General features: G+C 36.1%; 1 protein-coding gene across 1 annotated transcript; it reads right to left on the bottom strand.

The window, feature by feature from the left end:
- Positions 1 to 16558: 16558 nt before the first annotated feature.
- LOC124885894 lies at positions 16559 to 17197 on the bottom strand. Its single transcript, XM_047394157.1, has 2 exons — positions 17123 to 17197; positions 16559 to 16876 (listed from the first exon to the last, which is right to left on the bottom strand). The coding sequence occupies exons 1-2, from the start codon at positions 17195 to 17197 to the stop codon at positions 16559 to 16561; spliced, it is 393 nt and encodes a 130-aa protein (XP_047250113.1).
- Between the last annotated feature and the right edge of the window lie 3572 nt (positions 17198 to 20769).

The following is a 20769-nucleotide window of genomic DNA, read 5'->3' on the forward strand; positions in this document are numbered from 1 at the left end:
AAATGATTCTTGACATTCATCTATCCATTTGATAGCAACATCTTTTTTCAGCAACTTGAATATCGGTTCACATGTAGTACTGAGCTGAGCAATGAACCTGCTTATATAATTCAACCTCCCTAGAAAACTCATGACTTCAGTTTTATTCTTCGAAGGTGGCAATTATCGAATGGCTTTTACCTTGGAGGGGTCTAATTCAATGCCTCTACGACTGACTATAAAACCCAAGAGTTTCCCGGATGGAACTCCAAATGCACACTTGACTGGATTAAGCTTAAGATTATACTTTCTCAACCTTTCAAAGAATTTCTTCAAGTCATGTACTTGATCAACTTATGTTTTGGACTTAATAATGACATCATCAACGTATATTTCTACTTCTTTATGCATCATGTCATGAAAAATAGTAGTCATAGCTCTCATGCACGTAGCTCCCGCATTCTTTAAATCGAATGGCATGACCCTATAGCAATAAGTACCCCACAGGGTGGTGAAAGCAGTCTTTTCTGCATTTGTTTCATTTGTCAAGATCTGGTGATATCCGGCATAACAATCCATGAAAGATTGAATCTCATGTTTAGCACAATTATCAACAAGGATATGAATATTGGGTAACGGAAAGTTATCTTTAGGGCTTGCTTTGTTCAAATACCTATAATCAATACAAACTCTGATTTTACCATCTTTCATATTAGCCAACCATGTGGTGTACTGAGCGACCCTGATCACGTTTGCATTCAATTGTTTCATGATTTCCTCTTTGATTTTATCGCTCACGTCAGTTTTAAAATTTCTTTGCTTTTGTTGGACCGGTGAAATATCAGGGTATGTAGGGAGTTTGTGGATTGCCAAATCAGTGCTTAGACCCGGCATGCCATCATAAGACCAGGCAAAAACATCTTTATACTCGAACAAAATCTGAATAATAATGTTCCTGATTTTTTATCCACATGCATACTTATCTTTATTTCTCTAACTTCCTTACCAATTCCCAAATTTATTATCTCAGTATCAGCTAAATTAGGTTTGGGCTTATCCGCGAATTGATCCAATCCTTTTTTTGACTTCCTTATCAGCTTCATCTTCATCGTATTCATCTACTATTTGATTTGCTGATTTGAGATTAGACAACTTTTTAGGATCTAGGTGTGAACTCCACGTGCATGCCTTGTTATTAAAGCCAATATTAACATAATTGAAATAAGATAAAAATGAAAATTAAAAAGGGAAGGAAAGGTAAATTTTACTAGGAAATCTGAATTTCATTTTATTGAATTGAAAAGGATAGAAGGGTTATCATCAAAGTAAAGCAACTAAGCTAAGTTGATTACAACCCTGAGAATAATCCAAAATCCAAAATAAAGAAAAGTGAAACAACAAATAAACTACCAAGACTCCTTTCTTGTGGAGAGAGGAGTGATTTTCCAGTTAGTGAGCTTGACATTTGGTCCGATGAACTGCACCTCTGCATGGCTGGGGCCTTCACCCATCTGAACTATGTTTAATTTATAGAAAATTTCCTCGATACCTTGACATATTTCATCCACATCCTTATTAGCAGGTGAGTCTTAATTCTTTTTCTTTTGAGCTTTCGTGAAAGATTGGCTGATGTGTGGAATTGGATTTGTCAATTTCCAAGCCTTCTTCTTCTGCTCTTTCACCTATTTTCTATCTGCTGTGGTAGGCTTAAAGCCTAAGACGAAGGTGTTCTGGCTACCACATGGATCTACAGGGCTTATAATTCCTTGCAATAAAACCTCTAATCCTTTCCCCGGTTCATAACCATTTTGTAATATTTGGCTAGCCACCATGATTGAAGTAGAAGAGAGATGAGGCCTCGAAATCAGCGTGCCTTCCATAATTTGATCAGCTGTCACAATGTCAAAGGCCTGATAAATGGATGATTCATAACTCCCTTTTGCTTTGATACAAGGTACAGAAGGATCTCGATGTATAGGAAGGTCATCATCTCTGTGAATGATAATTTCCTGATTGTCGCGTTCAACTTAACCACTTGGTGCAAAGAAGAAGGTATGGCTCTGGCCGTATGGATCCATGGCCTTCCTAAAAGTAAATTGTAGGAAGTCTCCATGTCTATTACTTGAAAGGTGATCACAAATTCGACCGGTCCTATAATCAAAGCAAGATCAATCTCACCAAGTATGTCTTGTTTCGCACCATTGAAAGCCCGACCACATACATTATTGGATCGGATTCTATCTGGGCCCATTTTTAATTTTTGCAAAGTAGAGAGGGGACAAATATCCACTCCTGAACCTCCATCGATCATTACCCCTTTTATGTAATGTCCTTCACATTTGATTGTTAGATATAAAGCCTTGTTGTGACCAGACCCTTCTGTAGGTAACTCATCATCAGTAAAAGTGATTCTATTTACTTCAAATATTCTGTGAACCATCCTTTCCATTTGACAGACCTTAGTTTCCTTCGGGACGTATGCTTTATTCAAAATCCTAATGAATGTTTGATAATGTTCTTTATAGTGTAGCAGCAGGGACAAAAATAAGATTTGAGCTGGGGTTTTCCTCAGTTGATAAAAAATGGAATAATCTTAAACTTTTATTTTCTTAAGGAATTCCTCAGCCTCTTCGTCTGTGATAGGTTTTTTCACTGGCCTTTGACTATCTTTATACTATTTTGGTCTCCTTAATTCTTCTGGAGCATAACATCTTCCTGATCGAGTGAAACCGCCTGCTTCATTTGTCTTTTCTAGTATCTCTTTTCCTTTGTAATTCACAGTGGTTTTGTTGTAGTTCCATGGGATGGTTTTCAAAATTGTTACTGGGAGTTGTGCTGCATGTCTTATCATAACTGGCTCTGTTATCTTTCTTATGTTGTTGCGCTATTGGTCGAACCATGCGGGACCACTCGGAACATATAGTTTTGGCCCATCTTGTGCTATTCTCTTTGGATTTGCAGGAACATACAATACCATCTTTTCTGAATCTTGAGGTCTTATAATAGAACTTGCTCCTTTCACGATTAGTGGTTCTCTTTGCATAGACTTCACTGCTTCACTCGGGTTTTTATTTGGGGTGCCTATTTCCATCACTGCTTGGCTTGTTGGCCTGTAGTCTCTATCATTAAAAATCATCCCCACGACGTGTGTGTTACTGTGATTGGGAAGTGGATTATCGGTGACATTCGGCGCTTCCTCTTTTTGGACGTTTGAATGGATCTCACACCTTACATTAGGATAAAACCAACTTGCATTTGGATCCACTCTGAAAGGCAAAACAGGTTCAATCCATCCTAATTTTAACAATTTCCAAAATAGGCTTGTATACGATTCTCCAATTGGGGTGAAATTTTCCCTTGGGCTCTGTTCTCTTGTATAATCTGCCTGAACATACAGATTACGAGGGGCTTAAAAATTTGGCTACCACGGATAAAAACCTTGTGGCGCAGGTGCCCACCATTATGGATGCTGAGGAGGTCGGGCATACGCTTGAGCATTAAGAACAACAAGTTAAGGTGTATAATAATGTTAAGGAGGTTGGGTTTCCCCTGTTAGACCTGAACGTAAGGGTAGTTCCATCCCATTTGGGCATTGCCCGGTCCTGATGCCATCATGGATTCTTCCTTTTTTTTCGATTTCTGAAACCACCTGATCCATTTTGAATGGCTTGTGTAGTGGCCTTGAGGGAGGTTTTGCTCATGATTTTTCTTGATTTTATTCCATTCTCCACTATTTCCCTAATTTTTATTACTTCGGTGAAAGGCTTACCAACCGCGGTTAGTAAATGATGGAAGTAATCGGACTCTTGAGTTTGGAGAAAGACGTCAATCAATTCCTGGCCCTTCATTGGAGGTTTGACCTAGACGCCTTTTCTCTCTATTTATGGCATACTCTTGAAAACTTTCAGATGGTTTTCTCCTTATATTATCGAGAAAAGTACGGTCAGGGATAATGTCGAGATTGTATTGAAATTGTTGTACAAAATCTTGAGCCATATCATCCCAAATGTGACAATGGGAGATGTCTTGATCGATAAACCATTTGGATGCTATTCCCGTCAGAATTTCTCCGAAATAGGCCATAAGCAGCCCCTCTTTCCCTCCTGCTCCTCTGAGTTGATTGCAATACCTTTTTAAGTAGGTAACCGGGTCACTATGACCACTATATTTGTCGAATTTTGGGGTGTTGAACCCTATTGGTAAATGAACATTAGAGAAGTATACATGTCCTTGGAAGAGACACTTTTGTGTCCTCCCAATCCTTGTATGTTTCTCATACTCTGCTCCAGACTCCTTACTTTTCTAGATAACTTTTCTTGTTCTTCATTCATAATAGCCTTCTTAATCACAATATGAGACTCAGGCTGATGAGTGGGCTGATATGAATTTACGAGTTTGAACGCCAATTCAGGAGGATGGACTTGATCATGATTCAGCTCATCGGTTGGCTTTTGTATCATTGATGGAGGATTTATATTAGTTGGTACGGCCAAAATAAAAAGAGGGTTGTTCGTGAACGATGGATTTGGAGGACGCATGGTGGATGTGCCAGCAGCACTAGACACATTAGCGTATGGACCAAATCCAGGAGGATAAAGTGGATTGTCGACTTGGGCTTGAGTAGAACTGGGATGATTTGCATCCGAAAGACCGGGAATAGATGAAGGCGGGGCTTGTCCATTCGCCCAGGCCTGATACATTTCTGCAGTTTGTTGCTTCAATAACCTATTCTCCTCCAAAGATATGAACTCTCGTGGAATTAACTAATCTCGACCTTCTTCGTTATCAGATTCCGTACCATCTTTTCGAGTCATCTTCTTTTGCCTTTATATCTTGTGTTGTACGGGTGAGAGGCCAGCTTAACCACAACCAACCACCTTACTGACGTGTGTATGAAACAGAAACAAATATGTTAGGATTTAGAGCTTTAAAAATATTGATATATTCATAACATCTCACATGCCATGCACCTAAGTAATTTTCATTCCTGAAATGGAATTAGGAAAGCCTTCTTGTTTCATCCCGAATTTTGGTGAATTAATTTTTACACTCATTATTTAACGCCAACATTTTAAAATTATTACTTGAAAGCTGGAAAAATATTTGATCGAACCCATCGAGGGTCGCCTACGTATCATGTTTGACATAAATCAGATCATCACGTAGTTCATAGATATATTGAATATATATATATATATATTGAAAATAAAAATAATAAAAACTTGAAAAAGATGCAAACATTTTCCATACATTTCCAAATGTTCTAGAAATATCTAAAACAAGAACAGACTCAAAATACTGATGAAATACTAAAAAAAACAAATACTTATAGAGAAACTAGATTTTAGAAAAAACGAACCTAACGGACTTATTAAACTAAACCTAAAGGACTGAAATGAACTATTATCAGATGCCTCCCAAAGATGTCTTGAGACTCAATCTTCCTTCAAACTTGAGTAGATTTTGGACAATGCTTTTGGCAGATGTGGAGCGAGAGCACATGCCTGACCACCCAAATTTTCATCATTTTGGTGAAGGTACTTAGAATAAACATTAATCAAGGTTTCACTAAGCTAAAATACCTCTCCCCTAGCTTCAGTCATACTCTCATGGAAGTTTCGCAACCAATTCTGCGTAGTGCGGACGGTATGCTTTAGGTCTCCTTCTTGTTCATGAAGGTCATCAATCTGATAGTGAAGCGCCTGTTGTTCGATCATCCACTGGTTTCTCTCAACTTCAAATTCCTTCTAAAAAGTCGTGAAGTGCCTCGCTATTTCTCTTTCCCATTCTATAGAATCTTTTAGCTGAGCCTGAAGCTTCGACTGTGTGTTTGTCATCAAGGCCTTCTCTTTCTCGAAATCACTCGATTGCTGCTCCATAGCACCGGTGACAATGTGCAGGTCTTTTTGTAGGGTTTGTATGGTAACACGGTGCTCTTTCTCAACCTCCTTATGAGCCGACCTAATTCTGGCCTCAAATCATGCCTCATGACAAACTAATTCCTCTCTATCCCTTTCCAGATCTGCATTTAAGATGTACAGAGTAGACTGATAGTTCTCTTCTACCTCTCATCGAGCCTGCTTAATTCTAACTTCAATCTCTGCTTCTTGATCCACTGGCTCTCTGGCTGACCTTTCTGGCATAGCTTTAGGAGGGGCCTAACCATGAAACCATGGTAGATACCAATAGTCTACCTCACCCTTGTCGCGGTCTTCCACTATGTGCTCAAAACTTGAAAGTACACATCCTCCCCAAATCTTAAGTATCTCAGACTTCCTTAGAGGGATGTCAGGGAGGAATTTGTAAATAAACACTTTCATATCCTTGACTGGCGGTAGATGCTGTCTTCGGCCGAACTGTCGCATGACTCTGAGTGGCACGTAGGGCTTAACAGCTCGAAGACCCATTAAGACGATGAAAGGATGGAAATTGGATATATATATATATATATATATCACCTTTTTAGAAGGGAACCAATGATAATTCCACACAATCTTGTCATTAGTTAACCCCTCCAAGTATTCTTTCCAAGCTCTAATTCCTTCGGGAAAGTTTTGGTCCACCATCCTCTTTTTATGACCTTTGATATAATTATTCCTCTCAACTCAAAAATCTACAGCAAATGGATGATAACGAACATGCTTGAGCATCCATAACTGCAACAGAATGTTACACCCTTCAAAATAACCTGCCCCATTTTTACACATCATTAGGGCTCGATAAATGTTTGCCAGGATCATGGGCACGAGGGTGACCTTAGGATTATTCTCAAAGGCGGTAATGAATGTAGCCAGATTTGTGCTGATTTCCCCCGTCTCTTTGGAAATACCATGATTCCACAAAAAGCTACTATGAATGCATCGTAACTGTACTTTTCCTAGGTCTGGCGGCACCCTCCGTTGTTAAGTTTCAGCCCAAAAAACTCAAATCCATTTTTCTGGCCATATCTTTCATACAAGAACTCTAGATGAACCCATCCATTGTCTGAGCAGCCCCCTATGTTATCCTCTTTTATGTGTAATAGCTCAAAAAACCTTTCTCCAGTGACATGCTTCGGTATCATAGGTCCTCCTCAGTGAAGATTCTTTTCTTTTCCCATAAATTCTCCTATTTCTTCCAGTGTGGGAGTGAGCTTAAAGTAGGAGAACCAGAATACATTGTTCGACGGATGCCAAAATTGTACCAAAGCTTCTATTACATCTCTTCATGGTTCAACCTTTAAAAGAATCCTTAAATATCCCAAGTGTTTATACACTACTCCCTGTCCATAGTCTGTCATATTGTTATACCTTGTCCGCAACAGATCTAGAGCTTTATCTAACACCATGAAATGGGGTACTTCATTATGCCTCGGCCTCTTGTCACTCCTTCCGAATGATTTCATATTGCCCTATAGGATAATGATGGAAAATAAGAATTCTGTTTTAAACATCCTAAAACAAGACAAAAATAATTTTCGAAAGAAGTTGACGGAATGACACGGAATAAGATTTCAAAATAAGCATGAGAAAATAGTAACCGAGAAAACAGGAAGTATCCAAGTCTTCTAAAACATCCTAGAGTGGAGACAATATTTTGATGACGTTTGGACCAGGCAAATTATAAATAATTAAATTATTGAAATAAAATGGTGGACCAAATTGTTTGACAAAATTTTAACTGTGTTTAACAAAAATGGGCTCTATGGTATTTTTAAGAGAGATTTTAAAACCAAAGAAAATGGACATAACGAAATCACAACATTAAAACAACTTAATCTTTACAGAAAAGTTCAATGTAAAAATATTATATATTTTCTAAAATAAGCCCTTAAAATTTTTTATTTAACCACTTTTTTTTTCATATCAATTAATTCACTTAAAAATCGGTCAACATTCAATATGGAATTTCCTAGAATGCAACAAGTAGCACATAAAATGTACATGATGGTCTCGAAAGGTGGCACTGTCCTAGACGGACCTGACCCCCGTGTCGAGCCCCACTAAGTAAAAAAATGCACGTGATGCAAATAAAGTGCAGCCTATTAGGGATATTCATGTCTAAGTTCCAGTTATGCTAGGTTCAACCTGGTGGAGTTAGGTATCTAGACTGGCTGTAAAACGAGCGGACAACTCGAGTCGGCAAGGGACAGCTTTACCGGTAGTAGGGCTTTCCATCCTCACTGTTGGTCCCTTCCTGTCCTAAATCATGAGTGACTACAAAATTCTTCCCATGAACGTTGTCGCATCTCTGATATCTCAAGCTCGGGAGCGTATACCGCATCTCCGAGTATAAAGCATCTCAGAAGACTCAGATGGGTGTGCGAGAGAAGACAGTTTATATGGCAATTCAAATAATATCAAAGTGGTTAAACATGTAAGCAAATAACACATTTAGGCCAACAATATGCAATATCAAAGTTAAATAAGGCCAAACAAGTCAATATAAAAGCTCAAATTATGATTATATCCCCAGCAGAGTTGTCATCTGTCACACCCCTATTTTTACTGCCTCCGACTCCGCTAGGAAGTTGGTTTTAGAGAAAAATGGGGTTTTTCAAATAAAGTGATGTTTTGAATAGAGATTATTTTATTTACAGAGTCGCCACTTGGAATTGAGTTTGGGTGTTCCAAGTCACCTTATTGAATCCCTATTCAAAAGAAAATGACTCTTTATTTTTGATCTACGAACTAGAAATTCGGGTAAGAAATTCCGTTGATCGAGGGGAAGGTGTTAGGCACCCCTCGAGTCCCATGGTTCTAGCAAGGTCGCTATAATGACTTACATCTGGCTTAAATTAATCTTTTAGATATTTATAATTTTTGTTAGCCTAAAAGTGATTTCTTTTCCGCTTTTATTTATTTTTGAATTATTTAATTATATTAATGTGTGGCTTGCTGGTAGCAGTGCTTTTCGATCATGCCACGGATTTGGATATATCTCTCGCGCCTATGTGACATTTATGGATCGTTCCCATTTTTTCCAAGTCTAAGTAAGCATCTAATAGGTTTAAAATCTATCCAACCCAATTAGATCGACTTTAAAATAGTATGTTGATTTTTATTATAATGAACGATCGGTAGCAGGGCTTTTCAACTTCAGCGTTAATTTTCACTTGTATACAATTTTAATTTTCAAGAGGTTAAAGTACTAATTCATTCTTTTATGAATTGAAAAATCCTTCGTCTAATTCTTTTTTTTATACTAATAAATAGTAAATTAATTAATCATACATGCTAACTCTAAGCCACAATAATATTAGCGTATACCAATAATTCATCCCAAGCTAAGGAAAACACAGTATCAAACAAGCGAACGACCAATCATGAAATGTAGAATTGATTTGACAAAAGAAGAAAATTATAACTAAAAACTGACTAAGAATAACGTAAAGGTAGTTGGATAAATTTCTTTCTGAAAAAAAAAGCAAATACTTAAATTTATATTATTTTAGCATCCATACCATAAGTTCATCTAATTATTTTATAGATCATAGAAATATGATAAAATAATCACTTTAGCATCGTTGACATCATTTGTTGTTTAGACAGTAAATGTACAAATGTTCAAAATATTTTAGTTAATTTGCCATGCCTTTTTTCCTTTAGAAAGTTTTTTTTTCTTTTCTTTTCAGTTTTTTTTTCTTTTCTTTTTTTATTTTTTTACTGATTTTCATCTCTCTCTCTTTTACTCACTGCCTTTTTTTTTTTTTTAAAAAAAAAGAAAACTGTGTTTACTGTTTTCACACATCTATTTTATTCATTTACTATTTTTTTGCAGGCATGCATATCTCAATTATACCAATCACATGTCAACTAAACTTAAAGTTACATTTTCAACGCTAATTACTTTAACAAGTTATCTCGTATAAGTTCAAAATTAATTCACTTAATCATTATTTTGGAACGACAATAAGTTATAAATAAAGACATAGAGCAAACTACATAGAAATAATAAACTACACACTAAATAATCTAAAGAAGAACCATTGAAATAGCTTCATTCATGCTCTGTTTTCACAACAAAACTTGTATAAGAACAATACGGGATTTGATTAAAAACCTGTATGACGAACTAAATCAAAAGAGAAGCTTTTATGTCGAACCAGAAACTCAAACGGAGATCCTAAACTCCAAACCCAAATTCCTTTTCCTTTCTCCTTTGATTTTTCTTTGTTTTTTCAATCTTTTTCTCACTTACTCCTCTTCTGTTTTTTTTGCCTTTTGTTTTTTGGTTTTTGTTTTCCTTTTCTCTCACCCGTGCCCTATATTGTGTTCTTTTGTGTTGTTATATAATGTTTGTGTTTTGTGCATGTGTGTAGGTGTGTCGTGTGTTTGTGTTCCAGGAAAAATGGAACGTGGGGAAGGTTTGGTTGAGAGACGTGGGAAGGTGGAAAGAGGTTAGGGTAGATTAGGATAAGTTTTTTTTTTAATTAATATTTTAAATAAAATAAAATAAAAAAATCTATTTAAAACTAACAAAATACAAAATAAGTTAAATAGCTAGTGTTAGAAATATGATTAGGAAATATTAATATCACTATATTATTTACAATTAAAAGAAGAAAATAAATATAATTTAGAAAATTCTCTTCTTTTTTTTCTTCTAAAAAATAAATAAATAAATAAATAAATAAAAACTTATTAAAAAAATGTGACTTTATTTTTGTAGTTTTCAATTTTTTTTTAAAATAAATTTAGTAAAAATAAGATAAACTTAAAATATCTAATTTAGACCCTAAAAAAAAGAAAAAAATTGAACACTAAAATGGCGAAAAAAAATACTTAGGTTTAGTTAAAAATTAGGTGTTTACAATAAGGATGCAAAAGGAAGTTATGTTTTGTTAAAACTCATCAGTGTCTTAGATAATTATAGGATGTAATAGCTTGAAACTTTGTTACTAACAAGGAACAAGTATTAATGTAGTACACAAATTTAAAAAAAAAGTTTTATAGCTTCCTTCTATATACTATAGAAATTGGCGAAGAGTCTCATATTGGATTTAAAAAAAAAAAAAGAATATGTGGTCTCTTTATATATAGTGTCTTGATTTTTTTGAAATTCATAAACTTATTTTCTATATCGCCTGTTATTATTAATTTTTGATTTGATATTTTATTGTGTTAGGTTCATTTAATACTAGATTCTTGTCTATTAATTTTTTATATAAGATTTCTTTATGAATATTCCTTATTTGGCATTGGGTTGAATGAGGTAATTTAGTGCTAGATATGTGTTAGATTTGTGCCCGTTGTTTTAATTCTTGCCTACAAATTTTTGATTTGATATTTTTTCATTAATGTTAATTTCTTATTTGAAATTTTGGTATAATATCCATTGTTGTTCATTTTTGTAGTTAGACCCTATTTTATTTCTCGTGTTTTACTTATTGTTCATGAACTTTTGTTCCGTTTCTCTCGTTGAAGTTCTTGTTTTGAGTTTCTATGCTATTTGATGTTAAGTCTTTTATTTATTTTGATGTTTGTTTTTAGATTATTACATTGGAATGGTCTATTTAATTTTGATTTTTTCCTTTAATTGCATTGGTATTTTAGACTCTCCGCACGGGCCAGGGAGTGGATAAGTGGGGTATAGGAGCTTTGACTTTTAGACCAGGATTTTGGTGCATAGAGACCTTAACGGAGAATTCATAGAATTAGTGAAGATTCACAAGAGGAGGAGAATTAATACAACTTGTGTTTAGGAAATCAAATAGGTAGTATCTTAGGCTCAGAATGTGGATAGATACAAGATATGGTACTCAGGAGGTGTAAAAAATTGGAATGGAGTAGGCATTTTGGTAGTCAAAGATCTAAGGGAGCAAGTGCCGGAGGATAGGATGATCAATGATATGATGATGTCTCTTAAATTATTCATTGGAGGGTTTACTTAGAACATTGTTAGCGATTTCGCCCCAAAAATGAGCTTGGATGATGAGGATAAGAACTGCTTACGGAGGATTTGGATGGGGTAGTTTGAGGTAAACCAAACATGAATAAGCTTCTTATGTGATGAGATTTTAATGGGGCATATGTGATGAGGTATAATCCGCAATTTGGGGATACTAGGTGTAATTTTTTGGTCTCCTTATATGGACTTGTGCAATTCTCTAACTTTTGAGTTGGAGTAGGTCCAAGATTCATTTCTTTATAAAAATAATGAATTTGACTCCTCTTCATTTCTCACTCTCTCTATTTTTCCAATTTTTTGTTTAGATATTTGTAATAAATAGTCTAGTCCATATTTATGTAAGTAATAAATATTGTTTAGTAAGATTAATACATTTTTATTTTCAAAAATAAAAATACTCACCTAACTCTATTCCCTCTTATGATTAGGGTGTGACATCAACAAGACATCACAATCGGATGTCATCAGCAGACAAGCAACATCATCGAGAAGATCTTGGAAAGCAGCGGATAGATCAGGAAGAGCCACGTGAAGGTTCAATTTTTTCTTAATTTTTTAGAAATTGATAAATTTATATTCTATATCGCGCATTATTATTAGTTTTTGATTTGGTATTTTACCATATTAGGTTGATTTAGTACTAGATTCTTGCCTATTAATTTTTTATTTGAGATTTCTTTATGAATATTTCTAATTTGATATTTGGCTGAATTAGGTTAATTTAGTGCTAGATACGTGTTAAATTTGTGTCTGTTATTTTAATTCTTGCCTACAAATATTTTGATTTGATACGTTTTCATTAATGTTAATTTTTTATTTGAAATTTTGGTAAACTTCCATTGTTGCTCTTGCGGTCAGACTCTATTAGATTTTTTATGTTATGCTTACTGTTCGTGTTTTTTGTTTTGTTTCTCTCGTTGAATTGCTTGCTTTGAGTTTCTATACTAATTAATGTTCATTCTCCTTATTTTTTTTGTTTGTTTTTAGATAATTACATTGGATTGGTTTATTTAATTTTGATTTTTGCCTTTAATTGTACTAGTAATTTAGATTCTCAGCATGGGCCAGGACTGGTAAATGGGGAATGGGATCTTCTATTTTTAGAATAGGATTTTGAAACATAGAGACGTTAACAAAGAAGTTCGTGGAGCTAGTGACAATTTTCAAGAAGAGGAGGATTAATATAACTTATATCCAGAAAATCAAATAGGTAGAATATTAGGCTCAAAATGTGGATAGATATAAGTTGTGTTTTTTTTTAAATCAAAGATCAGCCTTTTGGGCCATTTATTAAAATGTTAAAACAAATTTGTACAAAAGACTTAGGTCAGGCAAAACCCAAGCCCAATTACTCTAACAAAAGTAGGAAAGTCAAAGACTTTTTAATCGTAAAAACAAAATAGGGAAAAGTGGAAAGTGTACTGCTCTTCTTCTTCTTCACATCTCCGTTCGACCTGTTTATTGTTCTGATGTCATCGACTCTTTCATCTGCTCAGGTAATTTCTATCATTTCTGAGTTATCTTCTTGTTCCTCCCTGTAGTTCAATCTTGAGCTTCAAACAATCAAAACTTAAAATACACTGCTTTGAACCAAATACAACTCAAGTCACCTTAAACACTCAACAAGTGCTATGTATTCAAGTTCGATTGGAATTATATCCAAGCTGTACTTATTCTTTTTCAGGTTTTGAGTTCAGATCCTTTAATGGCCAATATATTCTAAGGTACTGCACTCATAACTTCACCTATTATCTTCAAGGAAATGAACTCCATTTGGGGTTGGTACCACCCTATCAGATTCTAGATGCGTTATTTATGTGTACATGTTTTCCTCCATATCTTGTTGTGTTTTTGTTGTATTTCTTGTATCCACTGGTTTACTTTTCACTGATTGAATCTCTCCTTAAATGCAAAGTAATCTCTTTTGATGTTTTATTCTGACTCTGTTGTTCATCTGGAACTTTTTTCTTCATCCTCTTAATTCTTAATTATGGAACTTGTTTGTCACGCCCCAAAACGATGATGGCTGACAAGAACTGTATACACTTACTCTACAAGCACTTTACGACATACGCGAGGTTATAAGATAATAACAGACAGGATATTCAATAGCCATTACATATATACATGAGGGAATTACATTAACAAAATTATACAATACTACACAATGTCCATGAAGCCTCTAGTCAGTTTAACACCTTATACTACAAGTGACTAGTTGGTATTAGGCTCTTCATGCCCACCCAGAGACCTATAAATATAATAAAAAATACTAGGCACAGACTGGCTCCAGAGAGAGTTGGAGTTCACCAAAATATCAATTGAAAACGGCAATACAGCCTAACGTGGACGTCTGCTATCCTAAGGATCTGATCCTGCATTGATAAAACATGGCGGGACCAATACGTTAACACATAAACAACATGTACTGGTATAAAAGCAGACAGAATAACAGCTGGACAAATACAAAATCTCGTATGAGTTAAATGATAAAGTGAAAAATGTATGAGCCAACAACTAACACAACTACGATATGAAATGATAACTTATGCACTAACCTTATTAGTACCATATATAATATTTAGGAAAGCGTTCATCGTAATATAGGACCTACACTTTGCCTAGGTGATGCACTTATCCTATAAGTCGTATAAATGATCACAAAATGGCCTTCCGAAGGCAATCTGAGGCAGGTATAAAGCATATGTTGCTCATATACTCATTGCTATGATCCCATATGTGTAACTGTAACCACAGGCTGTATCCAGGTATGCCCCGCCTAGAGGCTCACTATGAGGGTCTGCCCGTAGGCCATATATGCCATATGTTGGCTCGAGTCAGGGGAAAGCAACACATGACGTTTCAACTGACTTCAAATACAAATGATGCTACAAAGGCTGGTATGACCAATGGTTGGGCTCGCTATAGTGGTCTAGTCTCGATCCTGTGCACAAAATCACGTCGAGTGATATGCCAAGCCAAACCTATGTACCCTCCTGTCGCAATGTTTATCAAATACTCCTAATGTGTGATATACATACGTCGTGGCCTAAGGCTTCAAGTAGAGAAACTTATGATACTATGGAAGTATCATGGAAACATAATATAAAGAGGGAAAGATAAATACTTATAATCTTGACGGTAGAAGGAAAGAATGAAATATAAGGCAATATAAAGATTCTACTCTCATATTTCATGAGAATTATATTAACATTAATAGGAAGAGGTACATGACGTAGGGTAGTGCCTTAGCGGCGAGGGAAGGTTTATCTTTACATACCTTAATGCTTTACTAGCTACGATAGTATTCCGAACCTTTATCCTTTCAATCACCAGCTTAAGATATTCGATAGCTAATCTACTAACTACAAGAATAACATATACATCCATTAGTGACCCGCGGGTGCATTTAATAACTTATTTCAATAATTTTTTTACTTATGACAGAAATTAATCGAGCTCCTTAACAAGAATCCGTAGTAAATTCTAACTCTTTCAATTATATAAATCAACAGTAAATCCACCCAACTGATAGAAGTTCCTAAAACTTCACTTTACCAAAATTCCATCTCTTTTAAGAATCTTAGTTGCAAAACCCATTTCAAAAAGTAGAGAAAGAATTCAAATCAAATATCCTCAAATACTTATTTATAGTCAAATTCAAGGAAGGGGTAGATAATTTACCTCTTGAAATTCAACTTCCACTAGAGATTTTATAAATCAAATTCTTGAAAATTTCCGAAGCTTCCACAAAGCTCTTTGACATATATACTCCGCAAGGATAAGAATATCCTCCCTACGATTATAATCTCCTTAATCCCCTTTTGATTGAAATTTTTGTTGAAGAAGAGAAGAAGAATTAAGGGGTCGTTCCTTGCTTCTGGAAATGCCTTCCAAAGAAGTGCCCTTCTCTTAATTATATGTTTTTTTTTCCTTTTTCCTACTTAAGTACCATTTTGGGAAAATTATATATATAGTGGCATAGTGGCCCCACCAACTCCTAAAGTTCAAACTTAACAAAAGAGTAAATAGATATCCCTTTAGAATTTTTTTTTCCACAAAAAGTAACTTGGAGAATAAATAATTGATCATACAGTAGTACTCTTTATGAACTTAGAGTTATACTTTTCTAAAGTATTAAACCTAAATTCAAAAATTTTCTAACGTGTTACAATCTCCCCCACTTAGGATTATTCGCTCTCGAATGATGCTGGTAACTTACTTTCTCATCTATAACTGTAGAAGATACATCCATTAGACCACTTAATCAACTTCAATACCTCTTGTCCCCATCATAAGGGTTTAAAAAATTAGTTAACTCTCTAAATTCTCAAAAATTTTGCCAGAGTTTTCTTTGTAAATAGGTCTATCGGGTACCTATCAGCTAGCCAGAATACATCCAAATACGCTTCACAAAGTGTCACAACACATAATACTCATCAAATAACAAGGCTCCGCTTGGCCTTAAACTCAAAAACAATAGTACACAAGGCTCCTCTTGGCCTTAAAAACCACTAAAAGTCATAACCAACCATGTAACTTACCTTATATTCTGTATCTGGATGGTATTTTCATGTAAATCTCAAGGTTCATAGCCGCAAATCATGTACCTTAACATATCAGGTAAGAATCAGATATTAACAGATCAAAATATAGTAGAAACTAATGATCACATAAAGGGACAAGCAGTTTAAGAACCTCCTGATAGTTTTTGAAATAAATAAGGGTATTTAGTTTTCACATCCTCTTCTGCTTCCCAAGTGGTTTCTTCTGTGTTCTGGTTCCTCCACAACACCTTTACCGAAGCTATATTTCTAGATCTTAACTTTCTGACCTGCCGATCCAATATAGCCACGGGGACTTCCTCAAATGATAGGTCTCCAACAATCTCAATACCCTCTATAGGAATGACACGCAAAGGTTCTCCTAAGCATTTACATAACATAGACACATGAAAGACAGGATGCACTACAGCTAACTCTGGAGGTGATTCTAGCTCATAGGCTACCTGAGTAATTTTGCGAATAACTCTATAAGGCTCAATATACTTGGGCCTCAACTTACCCTTCTTACCAAATCGCATAACTCCTTTCATAGGAGACACCTTCAAGAACACGAAGTCATTAATTTGAAATTTAAAATCTCTACGTGGCACATATGTATACGATTTTTGTCTACTCTGGGCAGTCTTTAATCGCTCTCGTATCAGTTTAACCTTTTCAACAGCTTGATGGACTAAATTCGGACCCAATACCTGTGTCTCGCCTACTTCAAACCAACCAATAGGTGACCTACATCGCCTCCCATACAGAGCTTCAAATAGAGCCATGCCAATGCTAGAGTGATAGCTATTATTATAAGCAAATTCTATTAAGGAAAAATGATCATCCCAATGGTGTGCTCGGCTTGGCCGTCTGTCTGAGGATGAAATGCAGTACTCAGGTTTACCTGCATACCCAAGCTCTTATGGAATGATCTCCAAAACTGGGCCTTAAACGGGGAACCTCTATCTGAAATAATAGACATTGGGGTCCCATGCAGGCGGACAATCTCTTTTACATATAGCTTGGCATAGTCTTTAGCCGTGCTGGTAATTTAGCAGGAAGAAAATGGGCTGATTTTGTCAATCGGCCAACTATTACCCAAATAGAGTCATGTTTTCGATAATAAAAAGGTAAGACTATAACGAAGTCCATATTAATAGCATCCCACTTCCACAAAGGAATACTAAAGGTTTGAGCTAGGCCATAGGGTCTTTGATGTTCTACTTTCATTTGCTGACAATTGAAGCACTGTGCAACATATTCTGCTATATCTTTCTTCATATCATTCCACCATATATCTCTCAGTCATAATCTGTTGTCACAACCCATCTACATCAGCTACACATAATCTACCTTGACATCTCAAGGTGCCATCACCTGCTAGTTAAAATTTCATGATTCGATGTTGTTGAATTCCTTCTTTATATTAGAACAATAAGGAGTCATCATACTGGTCTGTTGCATTTACCCTATATCGATAAAGGTATGATTAGAGATCGAAATCATACTGGCATGAGGTTTTTGCAGTGTTGGGGGTTAAAAAGTAAAGATACGTATTTGGGTTGTTTGAAAGATTCGTGGATTTTCTTAGATTTTTTGTTCGCTAAATTTGGGCCCTCAGAAGGTTTTGATTGCTTTTGGTATGAATTTCATATGACTAAGTTGAAGTGGGAGAGAAAGCATCTTGAAGTCTTCACCCTCGCTTTGTTAGGCACTTCAGTGTTTCCACTAGAAGAAAGACGCATCAATACACGTTTGTAATCTGTAGTGATGGCCTTATTTCATGAGGAACAAGGGGACAAGGTTATCATCATACCTATGATCTTAACAGAAATATATAAGGCTTTAACCGAAGTGAAGGAAGGGATGAGATTTTTTGAGGGAAGTAACCTGATGTTGCAACTATGGTTGATGGAGCATTTGGATGCACTTTCTCTAATTAGACCAGATGTGATTGACTGTTGTATGCCCAATCGAGTGAAAGCCATGGGACAAACAATGCGCGTTGTCAAATTCTCTCAACCCATGGGAATCGATGCTTGGATTGAATTTCTCGAGTCAAGAACTGAGGATAACATTCTATGGAGATGTCTATGGCATCGTCCAAAAACAATCTTATCTGGGTGTCAGATGCAACTTCTTTTGGTTATGATAGGACTTAATTATACTCGACCATACACTCCTGCAAGGGTAATGCGTCAGCTGGGTAGATCGCAAGACGTCCCACCCATGGTGGATCTGCTGAAAGATGTTGAGTAATTTAAGAACCAAGCCTTAGGGGAGAGAAAATACGAGCAACTCTGGAATCACGCAACAAAAATAGGTATAGATACTTTCAAAGAAGGGTCGGATAATCCAGGGTATAGTTCGAAATATGAGATCTGGCTTCAATCTATACCTCGGGGTGTTAGCAGGCCATTACCAGTGCAACTTAGAAGAAGAATACAAGAAGAATGCATTGTTGATGACAGTCAGGATGAAAGTGTGTAGGCCAAAGTGGAGACACTGAGGGTTCAGTTATCAAATTTGCTCAAGACTGTAGAGGGGTGTGAGGACAATCTTTTCAGGTACACTCCCCATGACGCGGGAATACGTGCCAGAAGCTTATTCCCAAATATCGGGGTGTATTTTCAGGATATGATACAAAATTTGAATGGGAGAAAGAGAACTTCATAGACAGGTCCATCTCAGCCAGGGTCATCACGCAGAGCACTAGTTTGAAGGAGTATTTCTTATCTTTTATTTAGTTTAAGTCTCTTATTTTCTGTTATTGTAAGGTGGTGTCTTTGTCATATCGGCATTAAGTTTGCTTTTGGAGTCTTTATTAGGAGAATTATGTATGTCAAATTGTTGGTTTGGAGTGTTGTTTGGTATTTGTTGTTTAGTTTTAAAGTGGTCTTAAATTTGGAGTATGTTTAGTTGTTTCTTTATCAAAATGCTGTGATGTTGCGTCATTCTTTATTTTGTTTGTTTTCGCTTAAAGAAAAAAAATAACAATAATAATAATAAAAATCATCAAAATTCATTAATTTTCTGGTATTTATGCATGAGCTTCCCGAACTACGCCAAATCTGATTCATGTACAACATGATGCGTAGGCAACCTACTTTTGGGGTTTGATCTATCATTTGGTTTCTTGGTTTTTCATTATTTTTCTTTTATTTTAAGGAAAAACAAAATCCATAAGGAATGATAAAAAGAGAGGAGACAACGAGAGAGGAAAAGAAAGAAAGAATAAAGAGAAAAGGAATAGAAGGATAAAAAAAAAGGGGACTGATGCGAGAGATGAGAGAAGTGATGGCAAAGGAAAAAAAGAGGTGTGATTGGAGTAAAAAAGAAAATGGGTGTAGAAGAAAGATCGGGATGATGTTAAAATGGCCCCATTACCCTCTAAGTCCGGTAGAAATGTACATAAACCTAGGATGTATACAATGTGATTTCTATGCTTGTTGCTTGACCTAAATCCTAACGGGTTTTGTCTTTGATGAGCATTTTCTTTCAGATAAGTGGTTAGTTTGTAGCACTCTGGCTAGTCATCCATACTTCACCAGATCAAAAGTGAAGCTTGCCATAGCTAGTAGGGAGATTGAAAATTCACTCATTGACCCAGATCAGGATCCCAGGGAAGAAAGTTCAGAACGCAATGATGAGGTATTGGGACTTAGACAACAATTGCTAGATCTGCACCGAGCATGGGCTAGTGGAATGCCTCCTCCTCCGCTCCCTGAAGATCTTGGGAATATCCCTAATTGCCCACCGCTCTCTCAGGCTCAATTCTCTGTTCCCATTGAGTCACCGGAGTACGCACCAGGATTTACTCCGCGGCAATATTACCCTGGTACTTCTAGTGTGCCATTGGCAGTTCCTCAACCAAGGCCCGTCACTCAGCTAGCGCCACCGGAAATGCTTATGTTTGTGGCACCGCCACCACCTGAAGCTCCCACCTATGTTGTGCATCCTAAAATGGTGCTTCCTTGGTCTGTTAGTAAGCCAGCATTAAAGGTTTCAGATAATCAGTATTATGCCACGTAGCCTACTTTGAGGATTAATGAACCGTATGGGTACACTCAACCACCTGTATTTCTATTTGATACGGAGAAACCTGTCGTAACAGAGGAACAGGAGGTCATAGCGCAAAAATTGAAAAGTTTGGAATAGGCCATGAGGAATTTGCAGGGAATCGGAGGTTATAAGAGTGTTTCCTATAAAGATCTTTGCATGTTCCCAGACGTCAACCTTCCCCTCTATTTTAAAATGCCCAAATTTGAGAAGTATACTGGGCACGATGATCCCGTGGCACACTTGAGATGTTATTGCAACCAATTGAGGGCTGCAGGTGGAAGAGAAGAGTTGCTCA

Source organism: Capsicum annuum, chromosome 7 (assembly GCF_002878395.1).
Source record: "Capsicum annuum cultivar UCD-10X-F1 chromosome 7, UCD10Xv1.1, whole genome shotgun sequence".
NCBI lineage: Eukaryota > Viridiplantae > Streptophyta > Magnoliopsida > Solanales > Solanaceae > Capsicum > Capsicum annuum.